This window comes from Oncorhynchus mykiss, chromosome 19, assembly GCF_013265735.2.
Source record: "Oncorhynchus mykiss isolate Arlee chromosome 19, USDA_OmykA_1.1, whole genome shotgun sequence".
NCBI classification, from domain to species: domain Eukaryota; kingdom Metazoa; phylum Chordata; class Actinopteri; order Salmoniformes; family Salmonidae; genus Oncorhynchus; species Oncorhynchus mykiss.
This window is the reverse complement of record NC_048583.1, coordinates 60768754-60786253: the sequence shown is the minus strand read 5'-3', so window position 1 is coordinate 60786253 and position 17500 is coordinate 60768754. Positions and strand designations below refer to the sequence as shown.

The 17500-nt window shown below is 44.1% G+C and overlaps 1 protein-coding gene across 1 annotated transcript; it reads right to left on the bottom strand.

Annotated features, from left to right (window-relative positions):
- Window positions 1–3743: 3743 nt before the first annotated feature.
- On the bottom strand, window positions 3744–6313 carry LOC100136771 (proopiomelanocortin a). Its single transcript, NM_001124718.1, is given in 3 exon segments — window positions 3744–4543; window positions 4894–5016; window positions 6143–6313. Coding segments are annotated over 2 exon segments (762 nt in total). The 5' UTR covers window positions 5011–5016; window positions 6143–6313; the 3' UTR covers window positions 3744–3898.
- Window positions 6314–17500: the final 11187 nt, after the last annotated feature.

Genomic DNA, 17500 nt, shown 5'->3' with positions numbered 1-17500 from the left:
TCACAAGATTATACAGAAAGTCTGTATGTGTGTGCGTACATACGTTTGTCCATTCACGTGTGTTACTACTGAATGTGAACCAGTGACTAAAGTGAATGTTATTGAGTGTTTGACACTGTGATGCATCCATGTACTGAGGAGTGTACCACAAAAGCAGGACCCCGCCGTCAGCAAAGATAACTTTAAGTTACTAAGAACATATATTGTTTTAATTTATACAATTTCACTTTTAAGTCGGTCTTCAGTATGAACCACAGAAAGTTAGCAGGCTGATTCTTTGATTCTGCTTTGTGACATCATACCCCCCTGAACATCATACCCCACTGTGTACTAATATCAATCAAACAACAGTGTCCGTATCTAATCTACTCTATGATATTATATTCTATTCTGCTCTGGTGTACTCTACTCTTCTCTATTCTATTCTACACTACTTTGAACTCCTCTACTCTACTCTACTATATTCTACTCTTCTCTATTCTGCTCTATTCTGCTCTACTCTACTATATTCTACTCTACTCAATTCTGCTCTACTCCACTCTACTATATTCTACTCTACTCTATTCTGTTCTATTCTACTATATTCTACTCTGTTTTATTCCACTCTACTCTATTCTATGCTACTCTACTCTATTCTACTGTACTCTATTCTACTCTGTTATATTCCACTCTACTCTATTCTACTCTAATCAATTATATTTTACTCTACTCTATTCTACTCTATTCTACTCTGTTATATTCTACTCTAATCTATTCTACACTAATCAATTATATTTTACTCTACTCTATTCTACTCTATTATATTCTACTCTACTCTATTCTACTCTACTCCATTCTACTCTATTATAATATGTTATTCTCTTCTCTACTCTATTATATTCCTTTCTACTCTACTATATTCTACTCTATTCTTCTCTTTTCTACTCTACTAAATTCTACTCTACTCTATTCTTTTCTACTCTATTCTACTCTATTCTACTCTACTATTTTATATTCTACTCTACTTTACTTTATTCTACTCTATTCTTCTCTTTTCTACTCTACTATATTCTATTATACTCTATTATATTCTACTCTACTCTGCTATATTCTACTCATTCTACGCTACTCTATTATATTCTACTCTACTCTGCTATATTCTACTTTACTCTTTTCAACTATATTCTAATCTACTCTATTCTACGCTATTCTACTCTATTCTATTTCACTCTACTCTATTATATTATACTCTATTCTACACTTCTCTATTCTACTCTACTCTATTCTACTCTACACTAATTTCTTATACTCTATTCTATTACATTCAACTCTATTATATTATATTCTACTCTATTCTACTCTTTTCTACTCTACTATATTATATTCTACTCTACCCTACTTTATTCTACTCTATTCTACTCTTTTCTACTCTACTATATTATATTCTACTCTACCCTACTTTATTCTACTCTATTCTACTCTTTTCTACTCTACTATATTCTATTCTACTCTATTCTACTCTACTCTACACTACTTTATTCTACTCTTCTATTATATTATATTCTAGTCTATTCTATTATATTCTACTCTATTATTATATTCTACTCTATTCTACCCTTTTCTACTCTACTATTTTATATTCTACTTCATTCTACTCTATTCTACTCTTTTCTACTCTACTATATTCTATTCTACTCTATTCTACTCTACTATACACTACTTTATTCTACTCTTCTATTATATTATATTCTAGTCTATTCTATTATATTCTACTCTATTATTATATTCTACTCTACTCTACCCTTTTCTACTCTACTATTTTATATTCTACTTCATTCTACTCTATTCTACTATTTTCTACTCTACTATATTCTATTCTAATCCACTCTACTATTTTATATTCTACTCTACTTCATTCTACTCTATTCTACCCTTTTCTACTCTACTATATTCTACTCTACTTCATTCTACTCTATTCTACCCTTTTCTACTCTACTATATTCTACTCTACTTCATTCTACTCTATTCTACCCTTTTCTACTCTACTATATTCTACTCTACCTTATTCTACTCTATTCTACTCTTTTCTACTCTACTATATTCTACTCTACTCACTGTGTCAGTGTAATCTCTGTTTCCAGTAATATTCTGAATGTCAATATTTAATCAAACTCTGAAAACAGAATCCTGTCAAACAAGACATGCAGAGTGATGCTGTGGCGTCTTGTTTGAGATCTGATACTGGATGCTCTGATGTTTTGTTCTCAGCGTGTGTGTGTGTGTGTGTGTAAGGCAAAGTGTCTCTTTCAGTTCATCTGTTGTAGTTGTTATACTGAAACCAATCTAGTCACAATATTCATGACAAATCATAGCAAAATCATTGATTTGTTCTAGTTGATGAATATTGGTGGTGATGATGTGTGATTCAATGCTTTTGTTCCTTGGTATTATCATGATCATACTCTGTTATATCTGTCATATTCTGTTATTGGACCTCTGTGTATGTCCCTACCAGTCGCATGTCGGCATTGGTTTGTACACCTGTCTATTAAAGTATGGTCTTTGTGTGTGTCTGTGTGTGTGTGTGTGTGTGTGTGTGTGTGTGTGTGTGTGTGTGTGTGTGCGTGTGTGTGTGTGTGTGTGTGTGTGCATGTGTGTGTGTGTGTGTGTGTGTGTGTGTGTGTGTGTTGTCTTACTCTTCCCTGACTCTGTGATGTTACGTCTAAATTGTTTCTCTCTGTCACAGCTGTACATAGAATAATGAACATAAAATTAAAATATAGAATTTTAACAGATGTGTGTGTTTGTGCTGTGTGTTTACATGGTGAGATGCAGGGCATTGTGTCAGTAAATGAAAACGGCTAGACTGTGGTTGATCGCAATAAGATTAAACAGTATCGTTGAATCAGGGGTTGGAACCAGTTCAGGGAACAGAACTGAAAAATAATGGAGGAATGGAAACAGAACCATTTTTGTCTTTTTAAAAAACAATGAACTATTATTTATCTTTTTTGTTGTTGTTGCCATTTAGTAGACTCTCCTATCCAGAGCAATAAGGGTTAAATGCCTTGCTCAAGAGCACATCGACTTTTTTTACGTAGTCGGCTCTGGGATTCGAACCAGCGACGTTTCGGTTACTGGCCCAATGCTCCCATCATGTTTTATGTTTTGTTCCCAAACATATTCCTAATGTTTAGTATATAATACGTTTTAGTGCTAGTAATAGCTTAAACACATTCCAGTTCACGTCGATTTCATGTGTAAAAGGAACTACATGAATCGTTACTTGTTTTGGGTCTGAACCGGTTCAGAACTTTCCTTTCTTGTCGGAACACTGGATTGGAACCAGTTCAGAACTTTCCTTTCTTGTCGGAACACTGGATTGGAACCGGTTCACAACTTTCCTTTCTTGTCGGAACACTGGATTGGAACCAGTTCAGAACTTTCCTTTCTTGTCGGAACACTGGAACGGAACCGGTTCACAACTTTCCTTTCTTGTCGGAACACTGGATTGGAACCAGTTCAGAACTTTCCTTTCTTGTCGGAACACTGGATTGGAACCAGTTCAGAACTTTCCTTTCTTGTCGGAACACTGGAACGGAACAAAAATAATAGTGGTTCTGTTCGTAACGGAACGATTGGAAAATGATTTCAGTTCCATCCCCTGGTTGGAATGTTTAATTTATCATTTACAAAAATATTGCATGCCAAAAAATAATGTAATCATCACTCAGTGACAACAGCATGGTTCTGTACAGAGTTAGGATTTTATTGGAGACAAAATAACAGTATTAGCTAACATCATCGCTACGTCAGAGGACAGGGCTTTTAGCCAATCACAAAACAGGTCTGTCTCCTAATGGCAAATCAAATGAGAGCTTACTGGCTCTAAGTCCTACAGTGACATTCTCTTCCTCCCTCAACCCTGGAAATGGTATTTCCTCTCCCCCAATGCCCTCTTTTCTTCCCCTTCCTCCCTCCCCCACTGCTCTCTCTTCTGCTGTCCGTCTTTGATAATGACGTTTTTGAACAACGTGAGCAGTGGTTTCTGACTGCGCTCGTCCCAGCTTTTCATGAACCCTCCATAGCGCTTACTGGCGGGCGGTCCGCTCCAGCGGAAGTGGTTCATCTTGTATGAGCCGTCTTTCTTCTCCTGAAGACTAAACACCCCCTCCATGCCCTCTGCCTCACCCCCCTCCGCAGTCCCAGCCTCCAGGGAGGGGTACACGGCGTCGTCAGTGCCCAGCTCTCGTCTCATCTCGCTGGGAAAGGCCTCGGAGGACTCCTCCTCCACACCGTTGGTGTAGACCTTCACCGGCCGACGCTTACGGCCCACAGGCTTTCCCCAGCGGAAGTGTTCCATGGAGTAGGAACGCTTGGCCTGGGGGGACACACTGTTCTGCTGCTCCGTGGGGTACAGGGGGGAGGATGGGGAGAGGAGGGACAGAGGTAAGTAGAGGGGAGGAGAGTCAGAGTCGGAGGGGGACGGGGGTTGGAGATGCACCTTGACGGGGAAGATGGGAGATTTGGTGGTGAGGTCAGAACGACAGAGCTGGATACACTCCTGAGAGAGAGGAGTGGGGAGGAGGGAGAGGAGAGGAAGAGGAGTGAGAGAGAGGAGCAGAGAGGAGAGAGAGAGAGGAGGGAGAGGAGAGGAAGTGGAGTGAGAGAGAGGAGGGAGAAGAGGGAGAGGAGCAGAGAGGAGAGAGAGAGAGGAGGGAGAGAAGAGAGGAGAGAGAGAGGAGGGAGAGGAGCGGGGAGAGAGAGGAGGGAGAGAAGAGGGAGAAGAGAGGAGAGAGAGAGGTTAGGTGTGTAGCAGTAGAATAACACTCAGTCGTAACCGCTCTCTTACATACTTGAGCTTACAACATTTGGAAAACATTCTGCTCTTTCTTTGCAATGTTTCTAGCTCACCAGGAGGTTGTTTTCAGAGCTGAGGTCATGACAGCGAGGGTTCTCCCAGCACTGACCTTTCACCCCTCTGACCACGCCCACCACGGCCACAGCCAATAGCCACGCAGGACACAGCATCTTCACCTTGCACACACACAGAACACGGTTATACACACACTCACGGCATGATGCGGCTAAACTTCACTGTCAGAAAAAATAAAGAGTGCTATGTAGCATCATTTGTCCCTGTAGGAGAACCCCCTTGAAAACGGGTCAAAATAGAACCATTTCCAGGTCAGATGGACTCATGGAACACACCTGGGTTCAAAAGCCTGTAAAAGGATGCTATTTTGGAACCAGAAACAGTTCTATCTGATCTTAAATGTTTATATCTGGAGAAAATAATTCTCAGAGGGTTCCCCTACAGGGACACATGGAGTAACATACAGTCCACAGCACCCTGTAAGTACGCAGCATAGGTGGAGATTACTGCCGTAATCGACTTCTGAACGTCGTCATTAATTGAAGGGTTGAGGGTGACAAAAAAAAATGTGACATTTCTCTCACGACTCAATGACACTTTATATTTTCCCTAGAAAGCTCATGACTCAGGTGTTACTGACGGACGGATGGACTAATTGAAGGACGGATGGACTGATTGACAGACGGACTGATTGACGGACGGACTGATTGACGGACGGACTGATTGACGGACGGACTGATTGACAGACAGACTGATTGACAGACAGACTGATTGACGGACGGACTGATTGACGGACGGACTGATTGACGGACAGACTGATTGACAGGCAGACTGATTGACAGACAGACTGATTGACAGACTGACTGATTGACGGACGGACTGATTGACAGACAGACTGATTGACAGACAGACTGATTGACAGACTGACTGATTGACGGACGGACTGATTGACGGACAGACGGACTGATTGACGTGCGGACTATGAGCTAACGCCACTTTTCTCACTTTTTTTATGCGAACAAGTAAAGAATATTAAACATTTGCCTAATCAATTATAACACCCCATTGCAGCAGAGGACTAGATGTGATTTAGTGGAATAATGAGAATTTAGTAAAATGATCATGTTAATTAATGGCAATCATTTTAAAGAACTATATAATTCTATAATTTTAATTATCATTACAACATAAATAATTTCTAGATAATCGGAAATATAAACTTTAGAATTCAGTATTCTGTTTATAATATTTCTCAAATGTAAATAATATTAATCTGATGTCACCAACCTGTTGCCAAAGCTTCTCTCTCTCTTCTCGCTCTTCTCTCTGTCTTCTCGCTCTTCTCTCTCTCTTCTCGCTCTTCTCTCTCTCTTCTCGCTCTTCTCTCTCTCTTGTCTCTCTTCTTTCCTCCAACCAGTCTACCACTTTTCTCTTCCGAGGAGTTGTCTTCTTAAGTGCACTGTTGTCCGTCTGTGTGTCCGAGAGTGTGTATGTTTGAGAGTGTGTGTGTGTCTCTCTCTGTCTCTGGCCCTCTCTCTTTTATACCTGAACCTGAGTGACGGTGGCTCTCAAGGCCACCCAGATCCCCGGTTTGCCCCCCCCCCCACAGACCCTAAGAAAAGAAAGCCACACACACACACACACACACACACACACCAGAAGGATTAAGTGTGTACACCTGATGAGCGTCCAACGCATAACAAACAACATGACAAACGTCCAGTCTTTGTCCACCAGTTAGGGACTTGAACGTCAACGGAGTGAACAGGTGGATTATCGAGGGTCTGCCATGCTGTCAGAAGAGGAAGCTTGACGTCTGTATGCTGAAGGTGTGGAGTTACTCTGATCTGTGTGGTCCAGGGCTCTGACTGACATCTGGCTGCTGGCTGGCTCTTTTGTCTACTGGATTTAACACCTGTCTGGATTAACACCTTTTAAGAGGCTGTGTCAACTCTGGGTCCGTCAGGAGGAAGATATGAAGAAGATGCTAGAAGGAAGAGTAGATACTAAAAACCTGCCAAATCGTGATTTGTTCAAAATAACCAGTGACGAAAAAACCCAAACACCGGATCTATTTCTGGTTGTTAGCTATCGGGGGGCCCCCTTAGTATAAAGACAGATCAATGGTGGCATTTATGTTGACAGAGTCTGTCCACCAGAGATTAAAGGCTGAGTGACAGACAGGATGGAGTGACTGGAGGTTGGAGGGAGGAGAGAATAGGAGGGTGGCAAGAGGGCGATGACCTCTGTTGACCTCCTCTTATCAGGGCTCCAGCCATTCAACGGGGATCTGCTCTGTGTCAATGGCCGTTCATATTCAATTTAATTAAATTCACACACACACACAAGGACACACACACACAAACCCGTGCATTCACGCACACAAAGACACACACAGGGGTCATTCAATGGGAAACTGCTAAGTGACAAGGTCTCAGAGTGTCTAACTTCATTCTAAGTCTAGAAATGGACAAGAGAAAAGCCATTAGATCTGACCTTGGCTTGTTGTGTACGAGCCTGGGGATTGACACACACACACGCGCACGCACACGCACACACACACACACACACACACACACACACACACACACACACACACACACACACACACACACTGGGGGCGCAAAGAGCTTTAATGGTTTGTGGAGTGGAGAAGCCATTCAGTGAATGACCTCATTGATGGAAACACAGGGGTACCTCTGAACGTCTCCTCTTAAGATGGAACAGTTTATTGACAGAGTTTCCCATTAAGACAAAATGTGAAAAATACAACAACAACAACATTGGCTTGGATCATCTTACATTCACTGATATCATCTCTGACAGGGACGATGTGATGGAAACAGGAGGACAGGACACCGTGTTGGACATTGTATAATATATAAACATAAAAACAACCAATCTTAATCATGTTCTGGCCACCTGGCAGGGGGAAACAATGAAGCAGAGTTTAAAACTCTAGGGGTGAGACACTCACACACACTTTATAATGGGGTTAGAACATTCCTGGTTGGATCATTCCTGGAATAAGCAGGAAATCCCCAGGATTTATGGAAAACCAGGGAATTTGGGGAAAGTTAGTGGACTTTTCTAACCCTCAGACCTCTTGGTGTAACAGCTAATGTCTCCCCTCTCCTGGGTCAGGTGGTGGTTGGATGGTGTTCATCAGAATGGAATGATGTTCCATCAGAATGGAATGGTGTTCCATCAGAATGGAATGGTGTTCCATCAGAATGGAATGGTGTTCCATCAGAATGGAATGATGTTCCATCAGAATGGAATGGTGTTCCATCAGAATGGAATGGTGTTCCATCAGAATGGAATGGTGTTCCATCAGAATGGAATGATGTTCCATCAGAATGGAATGGTGTTCCATCAGAATGGAATGGTGTTCCATCAGAATGGAATGGTGTTCCATCAGAATGGAATGGTGTTCCATCAGAATGGAATGGTGTTCCATCAGAATGGTGACCCAGGACAGGTCAGATGGTGGTTAGATGGTGTTCCATCAGAATGGTGACCCAGGACAGGTCAGGTGGTGGTTGGATGGTGTTCCATCGGCATCAGAATGGGAAGGTGCAACTTTAACAGAGGCTGGCAGGACCGTAAGGGGGGATTTGGAGAGCTCAGATATGTCATGATTAGTTGACAAGTTAATTAAGTTCATTATGAAGTTAATTAACCATTAACAAGTTAGTTTGGTGATCTGACTGACTGGCGAGAGAGAGAGAGAGAGAGAGAGAGAGAGAGAGAGAGAGAGAGAGAGAGAGAGAGAGAGATGCTGAATGATGTCTTTTGAGAAATACCTGCTCAGCAGAATTGAGAACAGACCCTCTCTTCATTTCCAGTACTTCCTGATAAAAGGTCAAAGTTCACCAGCCAGTTTCCTACCATGGCCACACTGTTGACCATCACCACACACACAGACAAACACACACACGCAAATACACACACACACTTTTTGTATTTCCATCCATCTATTTCTGAGCCAACCAAACAGGAAGCCTAAATCAATGACACTGCACCCCCATCCCCAGTAACCCATCGTATTGAACATGCCTTACTGGGACAGTGGCAGAGAGATGTTTTCCTGAGGTTGCCATAAGGTTAAGACCATAGAAATGGAATGAATAGAATGGGCGTCCTCATTCAAATCAATGATGTCATAATGGGGGGACTGTAGTGAGTGTTCCTTCAAAAGCAAGTTAAAAAGTACCTGTCAATCTGTGCAGAATATCATTAGTGGAAACTGAGACTGTTCTTAGGGCAGTCCTCGTTGTAGCTAGAGTCGGGTCATGGACAATTTAAGAATTTTAAGTTAACCCTAAACCTGTTTCTAACCTTGACCTAAATCTCCTAACCTGCAACGTTAATTCTCATAACCTGCTGAGTAATTTATCTTAACCTGCTACGAAAAGTCACTCCTGCTAGTGAAAACCGCCAGGCTTAGCCCTGAAAACAGTGTGACTATCCACTAATGCCGTACAGCATCCTGCTAGTGAAAACCGCCAGGCCCAGCCCTGAAAACAGTGTGACTATCCACTAATGCCGTACAGCATCCTGCTAGTGAAAACCGGCAGGCCTAGCCCTGAAAGCATTGTGAGTATCCACTAATGCCGTACAGCATCCTGCTAGTGAAAACCGCCAGGCCTAGCCCTGAAAACAGTGTGAGTATCCACTAACGCCGTACAGCTCAATCTGTGCTGTGATTTGTTAAAACAACTCGACTGACAATACAACAAAAAACAAACATTCCATTGCCTCATCAGTTGACATCATCTGAATGAACATTCTACATTACCACGGAAATTATTGTATCACAATACGAGTGAACCCTTGAGTTTACCAGTCGAATTACCAAGGGTTTGAAGTTCCTATCCCCATTCTATGGCATTATATTTCTATGGTCATTTTACGACAGAAATGGTCCTGTAACGTCAGCAGCAGGACGTTGAAGTGAAATCACAAGATGTAAAAATAAGAATACATATTATGAATTCATATTTTATTTATTTATGCCGTAGGACAACAAGAACAGCACGTTATGGGCGACATTTTCTGCCCGAAAAACAGCACTCACACAACACACAACTTTCGGGCTAAATAAACAAAACATCTGAATCAGACAGTTTTGGTGATTCATCCTAAAGGAGGTTGTGATACTGCAGCTGGCATATGCAAAACATTTTCCCCACTGATTACTTTAAATCCACATAAATGTTCACTGCCATTCCTAAGGACATCGTAAAAAAGGAAAATGTACAATATTGCAAGGTATTTTTTTTACTGAGTTTTAGTGGCGTTTTTGCAGACTGAAAATGTGGCGAGTTCCCATCCCATTCCCAATGTTCCCATCCTGCTTTTTCAGCTATGCACCTTCTAAAAGTAATGCTCCTGGCTTCACGGAGACCACATTCACGGTAAACACTCTGCACACAAATCTTTACATGTCAATCGGATTGAATCCTTGAAGCCTTTGTATGAATCAGAGTGCTGCAGAATATCAGGCAGGAGGGTAGGAACACTCCACATAGATAAACATGTTCCTTTCGACAATGCTTCTCTTACATTTGGTCCTAAAGTGAAAAGCACAGCCTCACCCTCCAAGCACTCAGAGAGAGAGAGAGAGAGAGAGAGAGAGAGAGAGACAGAGAGAGATACAGACAGAGAGAGAGCGAGAGAGAGAGAGACAGAGAGAGAGAGAGAGAGAGAGAGAGACAGAGAGAGAGAGAGAGAGAGAGAGACAGAGAGACAGAGAGACAGAGAGAGATACAGACAGAGAGAGAGAGAGAGAGAGAGACAGAGAGAGAAAGAGAGAGAGAGAGACAGAGAGAGAGAGAGAGAGAGAGAGAGACAGAGAGAGATACAGACAGAGAGAGAGAGAGACAGAGACAGAGACAGAGAGAGAGAGAGACAGAGACAGAGACAGAGACAGAGACAGAGAGAGAGAGAGAGAGAGAGAGAGAGACAGACAGACAGACAGACAGAGAGACAGAGAGAGAGACAGAGAGAGAGGGAGAGAAACTCAGATAGACGGATTAGCAATTTGAAGTGATTCATAAGGAGTGTATGTGTGTGTGTGTGTGTGTGTGTGTGTGTGTGTGTGTGTGTGTGTGTGTGTGTGTGTGTGTGTGTGTGTGTGTGTGTGTGTGTGTGTGTGAGAGAGAGAGAGTTCTATGAATCCGAGGGCTTACAGAGAATGGTCAAATGGCTTTATAAGTGTATGCATTTGTGAGTATGGGAGGAAGGAAGGAGAGCTGCCAGCAGTGTGTCTGCTATAGGGGAAGGAGAAGGGGGCGGTAAAGTTGGTGAATCACATTATATTGGTACTCTCCGTCTCTCCGTCTCTGCGTCTCTCCTCTCTTCTCTCTTCTCTCTCTGTCTCTCCTCTCTTCTCTCTGCGTCTCTCCGTCTCACCTCTCTGCTCTCTCCGTCTCTCCTCTCTCAGTCTCTCCGTCTCTCCTCTCTTCTCTCTCCGTCTCTCCTCTCTTCTCTCTCCGTCTCTCCTCTCTTCTCTCTGCGTCTCTCCGTCTCACCTCTGTGCTCTCTCCGTCTCTCCTCTCTTCTCTCTTCACACAGAGACATACTGAAACACACAGAGACAGGCTGAAATACACAGAGACAGGCTGAAACACACAGAGACAGGCTGAAACACACAGAGACAGGCTGAAACACACAGAGACAGCCTGAAACACACAGAGACAGCCTGAAACACACAGAGACTGCCTGAAACACACAGAGACAGCCTCATGTTTTTAAGTGTCTGTCCTAATTAATATCTAGGATATCTAAATAATCGTAGGAAACAAAAATAGATAAAAAATGTTTTCTTAACCACTTATTTTGATTTGCACCAAAACTGCCTCCAGACTTCCATTCGTGTTTTATGCTCTACCTTTAGATGAGTCCCGTGACTCTCGTCGGTGTTGTAGGTCAAACAGTTCAGATGCTCCTGACGTTTTCGTGAGAAGACCGATATTTGGGATTTCTCCTGGTCTGACAAACAGTGATTTATATCCATAAATCTCGGTTTACATTGACGCCATGTTCAGAAATTCCTCCAAAATATCCGGAGGAATTATAGAAAGCTACGCCAGATAACAGAAATACTCATCATAAACTTTGACTAAAGACACACGTTCTACATATAATTAAAAAGATACACTGGTCCATAATGCAACCGCTGTGTCAGGTGTTTTAAAAACGTTACGGAAAAAGCCTAACATTGCAATAATCTGAGACGGCGCTCAGACGTAACAATATTTCTCCGCTATGTTGGAGTCAACAGAAATACAAAATTACAACATAAATATTCCCTTGCCTTTGATGGTCTTCCATCAGAATGTAGTGGAAGGAGTCATACTTACCCAATACATCCGTTTTGTTTCATAATGTTCAATTCTAGTGTCCAAGTAGCAGCCTCTTTTGCTTTTGGGTTTTGTACACCAGCTTCAAACAGCTGAAAATAATATAGTTTTTTATGGTCGTGGAAAATATTTTTCATAGCTGTTTAGATGGTACAATGGTTCTTTACACTAGACTTGCTTTTTTTTTTTGTCAAATGAACTGAAGTTAGGTGAACTGTTAGGATTTTTTGCAACCAGGAAATGGCAGAGATTTTTCTGCATAGTGCTCCTTTAATGTTATCTTTAATGACCTTTATAGAATGTGTGTGTGTGTGTGTCTGTGTGTGTGTGTGTGTGGTCTGTAAAACATCAGTAATTACCTGTACCATGTTGACCATATGTGAGGCCGGCCTTCTTCAGGATAATCCTAGTTAAGAGATTAGTTAGAGAGAATGAGGGGGGTAGATGGAAGAGAGAGAGAGAGAGAGAGAGAGAGAGAGAGAGAGAATGAGGGGGGTAGATGGAAGAGAGAGAGAGAGAGAGAGAGAGAGAGAGAGAGAGACAGAGAGAGAGAGAGAGAGAGAGAGAGAGAGAGAGAGAGAGAGAGAGAGGAAATGAGAGAGTCAATGTAGGGACACACCGTACCGTCTCATTGGTTTACTGTTTGTGTACGAATCCACTACACAAGATAGATCTGGACTCTCTCTACTAACTTTTCTCTATGGTTCTTCTCAACTTCGAGGACAGCTGACATTAAAACTCTTTGAAACTTGTTGAGAAGCCAATGTTGTAGAGACTCTGGAAGACTTGGAGAAGCCCAGCCTCTTCAGGGTGTCTTCTGTTGTAGAGACTCTGGAAGACTTGGAGAAGCCCAGCCTCTTCAGGGTGTCTTCGGTTGTAGAGACTCTGGAAGACTTGGAGAAGCCTCTTCAGGCCAGACTTGATGGGAACAAACTGTTTGGAAAGAGAGGATGACGGGCTACATGAACTTCAAGAACGATTAATCGCACAGGAGAGCGCGAGAGACAAAGGGAGAGAGGAAGAGAGCGAGAGTCAAAGTCGGAGATCATGATAGCGTACGTGGACTGTCTGTCCCCTGAGCTGGTGGGGGGAGGGGGCGTGAGGGTGGGTGCTCGATGCTGGAAGGGTGGGTACAGCGAGGATGAGGATGAGTTGCTTCCTCTCTGCTCGAAAGATGTCCGAAAGATGCCCTCCCTGCAGCCCAAGAGCGAGGGTAGTTTGAGACGCCGCCTGCTCACCTCCAAGATCCACCAGCAACGAGACACACTGTGGGCTCCCAGGCCTCTCGCACAGGGTCTCCCGGACAACCAAGGCCTCCAGGCGACGCAACACAGACAGGACTACCCTGGCCCCGAGCCCCAGGCCAAACCCAGCCCTTCCGGCCTGCTGATCCACCACCTAGCAGGCTACTCGTCACAGGGTCTCCCGGACAACCAAGGCCTCCAGGCGACGCAACACAGACAGGACTACCCTGGCCCCGAGCCCCAGGCCAAACCCAGCTCTTCCGGCCTGCTGATCCACCACCTAGCAGGCTACTCGTCACAGGGTTCCCAGCAACATAGGCACAACGCAGGCTACTCCTTGACCGAGGTACAGAGGACCAGCTATTCTCCCCCGACCCCCGACCCACATCCTGGTTACAGCTTCCCCCTACAACCTCCAGGAGGAGCCAGATGCAGCCACACTGGAACCCCAGGATACTGTAACCCAGGATACTGTAACCCAGGATACTGTAACACAGCCTACACCACAAGGCCCAGCAGCAGCTCTAACCCAGGACACCACAACACTGCACAAGGAGCCAGCAACCCTTCCCCAGGACAGGGATACGGCTCTACCTCCTCCCCCCCAGGACCCAGCTACAGCTCTACCTTAGGGTTTGCGTCCCAGTCCCAGCCCAGCCTCCCCTCTAACCTGCCCCGGCAGAGAAAGAGCTTCTCTCCCTTCAACCTGCTCCGACGGCGCAGCTACAACTCCGACCAGATCTCCTTCTCACATCCACCTCATAGCCAAGACTGGAGAGGTACGCAGCTCTATTCAAATCAATTCAAGGGGCTTTATTGGCATGGGAAACATGTGTTAACATTGCCAAAGCAGGTGAGGTAGATAATATACAAAAGTGAAATAAACAATACCAATTAACAGTAAACATTACACATACAGAAGTTTCAAAACAATAAAGACATTACAAATGTCATATTATGTATATATATATACAGGGTTGTAACAATGTACAAATGGTTAAATTACACAAGGGCAAATCAATGTATTATTTTATCTATCAGTTCTGTGTTTGTGCAACAATGGTTTTTGGATGCAAAAGATACATTCTACTGGAAAGTAGGAACGTATGAACTGAACGTTACGAGTATATTATAGAAACCTCACCCCTACCTGGGAGAGTCCAGATTAGCTTTGACCTGGTTGGCTCTAACTCCCGCTATCTGTTTTTATTTCAGTCTATTTTGTTGTTTCTCTCTCACCCTCTCTCTCTCTCTCTCTCTCTCGCTCTCTCTCTCTATCTCTCTCCCTCTCTCACAGAGACAGATACAGGGACAGGGACAGGGACAGAGAGAAACAGAGACAGGGACTGAGACAGGGACAGGGATAGAGACAGATAATGAGACAGGGACAGAGACAGGGACATACAGGGACAGAGACAGGGACAGAGACAGATTCTGAGACAGGGACATGGACAGGGACATGGACAGAGACAGGGACAGGGACAGAAACAGGGACAGGGACAGAGACAGATTCCGAGACAGGGACAGGGACAGGGACAGGGACAGAGACAGGGACAGGGACAGGGAGAGATACTGAGACAGGGTCAGGGACAGAGACAGGTACAGGGACAGAGACAGGGACAGACAGGGACAGGGACAGAGACAGGGACAGAGTTAGGGAGAGAGACAGATACAGGGGCAGAGACAGGGACAGAGATGGGGACAGAGACGAGGACAGTGACAGAGACAGAGACATATACCGAGACAGATACCGAGTCAGGGACCGAGACAGGGACAGGGACAGATATCGAGACAGGGAAAGAGAATGAGACAGAGACAGAGACAGGGACAGAGACAGAGACAGAGACAGAGACAGATACAGGGACAGGGACAGAGACAAGGACAGAGACAGAGAATGAGACAGGGACAGAGACAAGGACAGGGACAGAGACAGTGAAAGAGAGGGACAGAGACAGGTACAGGGACAGAGACAGATACTGAGACATGGACAGGGACAGGGACAGAGACAGGTACAGGGACAGAGACAGATAGTGACAGAGACAGATACTGAGATAGGGGCAGGGGCAGAGACAGAGACAGAGACAGAGACAAACAGGGACAGAGACAGACAGGGACAGAGACAGTGACAGAGACAGAGACAGGGGCAGACAGGGACAGAGACAGAGACAGAGACAGACAGGGACAGAGACAGAGACAGAGACAGACAGGGACAGAGACAGACAGGGACAGGGACAGAGACAGTGACAGAGACAGAGACAGGGACAGACAGGGACAGAGACAGACAGAGACAGATACAGAGACAGAGTCAGGGACAGGGACACGGACAGGGACAGAGACAGGTACAGGGACAGAGACAGACAGAGCCAGACAGGGACAGAGACAGGGACAGAGACAGATACCGAGACAGAGACAGAGACAGAGACAGAGACAGGGACAGAGAAAGGTTTGGGTAATCTAGATCAGGGGTTCCCAAACGTTTTCCCTCGGGGGCCCCCCCCCCCCCCATCCAGCATTGGGGTACATCCAGCACCCCTCCAGGCTGCCTACACAAGCACTGTTCAGGACACAAACTGTTCACACACCCTCTTGTTGGTGAAGAGAATATTGCAGGTTTATGTCCTGCACTTCAAAACATTTTGTCGTTGTTGTGCAAAGAAATTGTTGCATTTTTCAAGCACATTTTCTTGTGTTTCTATCCATTTTAACATGTCTAATGTGTATTCATGTGATATTTTAATGACAGAAAAAAAATGACAACAATATCTATGGGCTAGTTATTCTGGACATTTCTGAAGTTATAAATATCTCTCTAAGGTAAACTGGCACAGCCAGAAGAGGCCTGGCCACCCCTCATAGCCTGGTTCCTCTCTAGGTTTCTTCCTAGGTTTTGGCCTTTCTAGGGAGTTTTTCCTAGCCACCGTGCTTCTACACCTGCATTGCTTTCTGTTTGGGGGTTTTAGTCTGGGTTTCTGTACAGCACTTTGAGATATCAGCTGATGTAAGAAGGGCTATATAAATACATTTGATTTGATTTTTGAAGCTACAAGAGCTACTGATGATGTACTCTCCAATTTAGAAATGTCACCTTATGCAACTTTCAAGAGTAAGTTAAAAAGCTTGACTGCTGACCTCACAGTTTGACCCCACAGTTTGACCCCACAGTTTGACCCCACAGTTTGACCCCACAGTTTGACCCCACAGTTTGACCCCACAGTTTGACCCCATAGTTTGACCCCATAGTTTGACCCCACAGTTTGACCCCATAGTTTGACCCCACAGTTTGACCCCACAGTTTGACCCCACAGTTTGACCCCACAGTTTGACCCCATAGTTTGGGAACCACTGATCTAGATTAGCATGGCTATAGAGAGGAGAAGAGGTAGGAGTGTTTTTCATCTAGATGAAACTGTGCGATGATGACACAAGAGGTTGAACCTTTTAAACGCACACTCTGATTGGTCGGTTACGTCGCCGTGTGTGAAAGGTCTGAAAAACGTACGACAAATATAGATTATTTTCACGTCAACTATTATCGGCATAAGTGGTGATGTTCTAACATAGTGTGTCTGTGTGTAAACTTGAGTGTACAAAACATTAGGAACACCTTCCTAATATTGGACTTGATCCACCTTGTCTCATCTGACTCAAGGCTTAAACCTTCTTTAACCTTTAACCTTTCACCTTGTCTCCTCCCCTTCATCTACACTGATTGAAATGGATTTAACAGGGGACCTCAACAAGGGATCATAGCTTTCACCTGGCCAGTCTATGTCATGGAAAGAGCAGGTGTTCTTAATGTTTTGTACACTCGGTGTATGTGAGTGACTACGGTACTGAATGCATCATGTCTTCTACTGAATCAACCTCCTCACATTAGGAGCAGTCTACACACACACACACACACACACACACACACACACACACACACACACACACACACACACACACACACACACACACACACACACACACACACACACACACACACCAGAGGGTTTAAGAGTGTGCAGCTGTAGGTCCATACGGTGATAATG